The sequence below is a fragment of the Drosophila hydei genome, unplaced genomic scaffold (assembly GCF_003285905.1).
Source record: "Drosophila hydei strain 15085-1641.00,03,60 unplaced genomic scaffold, DhydRS2 tig00000333-arrow-arrow-pilon, whole genome shotgun sequence".
NCBI lineage: Eukaryota > Metazoa > Arthropoda > Insecta > Diptera > Drosophilidae > Drosophila > Drosophila hydei.
Window position 1 is genome coordinate 621404 of NW_022045711.1, and position 4694 is coordinate 626097.

The 4694-nt window shown below is 43.9% G+C and overlaps 1 protein-coding gene across 2 annotated transcripts; it reads right to left on the reverse strand.

The window, feature by feature from the left end:
• Positions 1 to 1638: 1638 nt before the first annotated feature.
• On the reverse strand, positions 1639 to 4228 carry LOC111602406. Of its 2 annotated transcripts, none has more exons than XM_023319433.2 (2): positions 3597 to 4228; positions 1639 to 2591 (listed from the first exon to the last, which is right to left on the reverse strand). In XM_023319433.2, the coding sequence occupies exons 1-2, from the start codon at positions 3990 to 3992 to the stop codon at positions 1911 to 1913; spliced, it is 1077 nt and encodes a 358-aa protein (XP_023175201.1). In that variant the 5' UTR covers positions 3993 to 4228; the 3' UTR covers positions 1639 to 1910. The 2 variants fall into 2 exon arrangements, with proteins under 2 accessions (XP_023175201.1, XP_023175200.1); XM_023319432.2 differs by lacking the exon at positions 3597 to 4228 and adding an exon at positions 2812 to 3361.
• Between the last annotated feature and the right edge of the window lie 466 nt (positions 4229 to 4694).

Here is a 4694-nt window from a genome sequence, read left to right on the forward strand (position 1 = left end):
ACATACAAATATACGTACATAAACTCTCACAAAGAGACTTAAAACAATGCCTAAATAACTAGTTAAGTATGACCATTCATGCATATTCCCATACATTTATAGGCAAAGTGTCAACTTATAAAGTAACAAAAGTTACTTTAAGATTGCCAGAATGAAAGCTCAGACTAATCTAAAATGTGCCTAATATACATACATATGTATGTATGTACATACATCTGTGCATACATATAAAATTACTATGCCTGGGGTGTTTTCCAGCCTTAAAAATGTTATGGAAACTTTTGGCAAAGCATTAGCAAAAGACAGTGGGCACTCCTTCGAACTGCCAGCGAATGCAACCTGTAACAAAGCTGATAAAGAAAAAAGAAAAGAAAAACAAAGCTTTCGACGCTTTGGGCGCTCTTCTTCTGCTTATATATGTAAGTACACACATACATATGTATGTATGCATACAAACTTCTATTTCTGCTTTTACTTCTTATTCTTCCTCCTTTTCTTGCTGCTGGCAAAGACAGACAGATGGTATTAAATGCAGCGTGTTGTTGTCTAGCAGAATGTAAGGCTTAAGCTCAAGCTGACTCAGATTCAGATGACTATCCCAATTCCAAGGCAGCTGTCCTATACACAACAAATACACAGACACACCAACACGCATGCATGTAAGTGTAGGGGCCTGGGGGTTAGAGTTGAGAGAGACTCAGCATAACGGACCCCAACGGCAATGGCAGCAAATTAAAGTTACTAAAGCAAAGAAACAAGAGAAGCAAAAAAAAAAAACAAAAAAAAAAAAAATAAAAATAAAAAGAACAAGAAAAACGAGCGAAATCTCTTGCACAGCGTGGAAGCAGAGCCGCAGCGGCGCGTTGAGACTGTGCCAATGCACAGCGACATGGAACAAGAACAAGAACAGCAGCAATAAAAATATCGAGAAGGATGGCTTAGTCTGTGGTTGTTGTTGCTTTTGCCTAGCCGCTGCGCAGGGGTAGAGCTTGTACAGCAGAAGTGTTCAGTACAAGTGCGACAGAGATGGTAGAGCAGAGCAGTGCAGTCTCGTTGCCAGCTCGCAAATCTAAAATGATTAAAAACCGGTTCGCGGGCTATACGGTTCTTTTTTCTTTTGCATTTTGAGTCAAAGCTTAAGCTTTGGCCAGCCGACAAAACTCATTGGTGTTGACTTTGGTTGGGGAACACAGAGGTATTGAAATTAGTCAGCCATTTGAAATATTTTGCAAATCAATAATTCAATGTCATTTCAGTATGCCAAGGCTCAAAGCTTCAAAGTAAAAATCTATATTGGCGTTGTATCGCTAAAAGTCAAATGTTTATTTTATTACATTTTGTTTACATACATACATCATAGATTATAAGTCAAGAATTATCAGGACTATCACAGAATCTTTAGTGATTTCATTGATTTTCTTTCTTGTCATTTGTTTTTCCTTGTATTAGACTTTCACTTACCCTATTAGTACCAATAAAGAAATTAAATTACAACGGCCTTTTATGCCGATTATCATATTATTATATCTTTCGTACGTTTATGACTACGCTGAATTCTATTAAGTTTTTCAATTTAATGCCTAAAATATTTTTAATTGCAACTTAACTACTTTACATAATATTTGTATATTTGTTGTTAGTCTTAAATAAATTATCATCATATTAACCTGATTTGTATATATTATAATTCATTTGTACACACACTTTTGGAACATTTCGGACACTTTTGTCGCCTGAACATATTCGCACAATTGCTTTTGCTTTTATTCAGTTATTGCCGTCGCCGTCGCCTTCGCCTTCACCGTCGTCACTCTAATTGGCGCTTTATGACTAAAGCCAGTGTCACACTAGCACTACTTGCATAGTTTTGTGCTCTCTTCTACTCGCGCTCTCTCTCTTTCTCTTTTGCACTATTTGTAATTATCCCTGGTATAGAGATCACCCACATTGCCGCTGGGCAGGAAACGGGCGTCGAGAGAGAGACGATTCATACGCCCGAAGACCAGCACCTCGCTGATGATGCGCTCGGCGAAGAGGCGCTGATCGGCGCGCATGTTTCGGAAATGCGCTGCCATTCGCTTGCCAATCAAATCGCATTCGCTTTCCGTATGCTCCATGTTGCGCTCCAGCATCTGTTGGCGGCGCTTTTTGCTAACCGCTGAACTGCCCTCATCATAATCGCCCTCGGCGTCGCCGTCGCTGCTGCGTTGACGTCGCCTCATTTGATGCGCTGCCATGCTGCGACGAGGCTGCGTTTGCAACTGCAACTTCGAGTGCGGCTGCTGCTGCTGCTGTCGCGATGTGCCATAAGGATGCGGATGCACATGTTTGCCGGTACCGCTGCTGCTGCTGCTGCTATTGTTGTTGCCGCTATTGGAATGTTGCTGATATTTGCTTTCCATTTTTGGATCACATTTGTGGCGCGCTTCACTCAAAGCTTCTTGCTTGGCGTTAGTCTCCGCGTCCGCCCCGCCCTCAGCGTCGGCGTCGACATCGCCTTCACCTTCAACGTCGCCTTCAACCTCAGCCTCGCCCTCAATGACCAGCATGTCCTCCTCGGGCGGAAAGGGCTCAGCGAAAATGTCCTCGTCCTACAAAGAGTCATTATATTTCCAAAAATAAACTTCACTTCGCGAACAGATTGCCATGAGTCAACAAGGAAATATCCTGTATTTAGTCTAGTCTAAAAATTGATGATGTCTTTTTACGTGGTATTTTAGGCAGCTTTAAATTATATACTATCTCTCCCTCTATATATATATATATATATATATAAAATACCCTGTATTTGTGTGTGTGTGTATAACTCACTGGTTCTGGTTCCTCCACGGACACTTCAACCACATTTTCATTGTAGGCATGTTTTAGGTATTCCGGTTCGGTTTCATGTTCCGGTTCTTGTTTTCGTTCCGATATCGATTTCGGTTCATGTTCATGTTCCTGTTCCGCATCAATCAGCGTTTGCGCCTCGCCCGTCTCCTGATCGTAGAGAAATTCCAGCTCATTGAAGTACCAAAGCGACGGCACATACTCCTCGTTGCCGTAAACCCCATTTGCCGATGATTTACTCTCTAGTACCTTGCGCAGCTCGCGTCGGTACGAGGTGCGCAGATTGTTGATCTTACGCTTGACCATGTGGATGTTGGCATAGGGGTCGCTGGTTAGCATGTGACGCAGCAAGCGCTCGTACGATCGGGCTTTGAGCTTGCGATTGCGATAATCTTTGGAATTGGTCAGCCAGAGTTCCGGCATGGAGCGATATAGACGAAAGAAATCTTTCCAAAATTCTGTATTGCGCACATGATGTGAGTCCATGGCAGGCAATTATAGAACTGTCGTCCAACGCGGTCGTACGACCAGCGCCAACACAAGTATCAGCCGCACGTCCAACCCACACGGCATGCAACCCGAACATACAAAAACACACACACACACACACACACACACACACACACACAAACACACAAACGCAAAGGCGCACACACACAGACAAACGGGAGCGCGCGCAACCAACGTAGAACCGTCAGCCCCCCTCGGCTATCATTTGATCTCTTTTATACACTCGGTCGCTATCTCCATCTCGCTCTCATACTTACATGCATGCTCGCCTCATCGAGACTGTCGTCCAACTCTTTGATCTCATGTTTGATGTGCGACGCCGTTTCGACATTCAAATTGAGCACCGGCTTGAGGAAGTCCATCAGATGAAACCACCAGAGGCGCGGCTCGTAGCCATTGTATGATGATTGTATTTTGCGTATTTCGCGTCTGTAGCAGCAGCGCAGCGAGTTGATCTTGCGCTTGACATCCTGTACGCTAGCCTCGCGATTAACGCGTCTTAAAATTTTTAACAGCTCCTGGTAGCCGGGAGCCTTTTTCTTCTTCGATAGATAATCGATAGACGCATTGTCCCACAGCGCTGTAAAATGGCGATAACAGCTAATGAACTCCTCCATCACCTCCTTTTCATCATACAAATTGGGCGTCGTCATGTGTGTGTGTGTTGCTGCCTGCTAGTGCGATGGCTTCTCTTCAACTGAAAACTGAATGATTGTGACTGAGCGAGAGTGTCATGCAAATACAACGTGTATGAACGACTAGTCGTACTGCTGATGTTCTTGTTGTTGTTGTAGCTGTTGTTGTGTTTGTTGCTACTGCTGCTGCTGCTGCTGTCGCTGGCATTGCCGTTCTTTCTTTTCTGTACAGCAATCATCGTCATCATTATCATCATCATAATCATCATTATTTTCATATTTTTGTTGTTGCCTTTTAAAGTGGGCAACGGCAACGGCAACGGCAACGGCAACGTCGCCATCGCCGTCATTGCGTCTCTGCTGCTTCTTGCTATTGCCTTTTAGTCTTTGCTTTTACCATTTGCCTTTTATTTATTTATGTTATAAACAGCAACGTTGTTCGTGCTGCCGTAGTCGGCGCTGACAGCAGCGTCAACGTCACCGCAGTCGCACAAGTGGATGAGGGCGACGTTGCCGCACTTCCCAAGCTAGCTGAAAAATGGCAACGTTGCGGCGCTTAGATATGTTGCATGACAGCAATGAGGCCAACGCGAGCCGGCCGTGTGTATTGCACAAAAGTCAAAAGCGGCAACAACAACAGCAATAGCATACACAATTGTAGCATCAGCAGGCGGCCGCCTAATAATAATAACAGCAACAACAAAACAATATTAATAGACA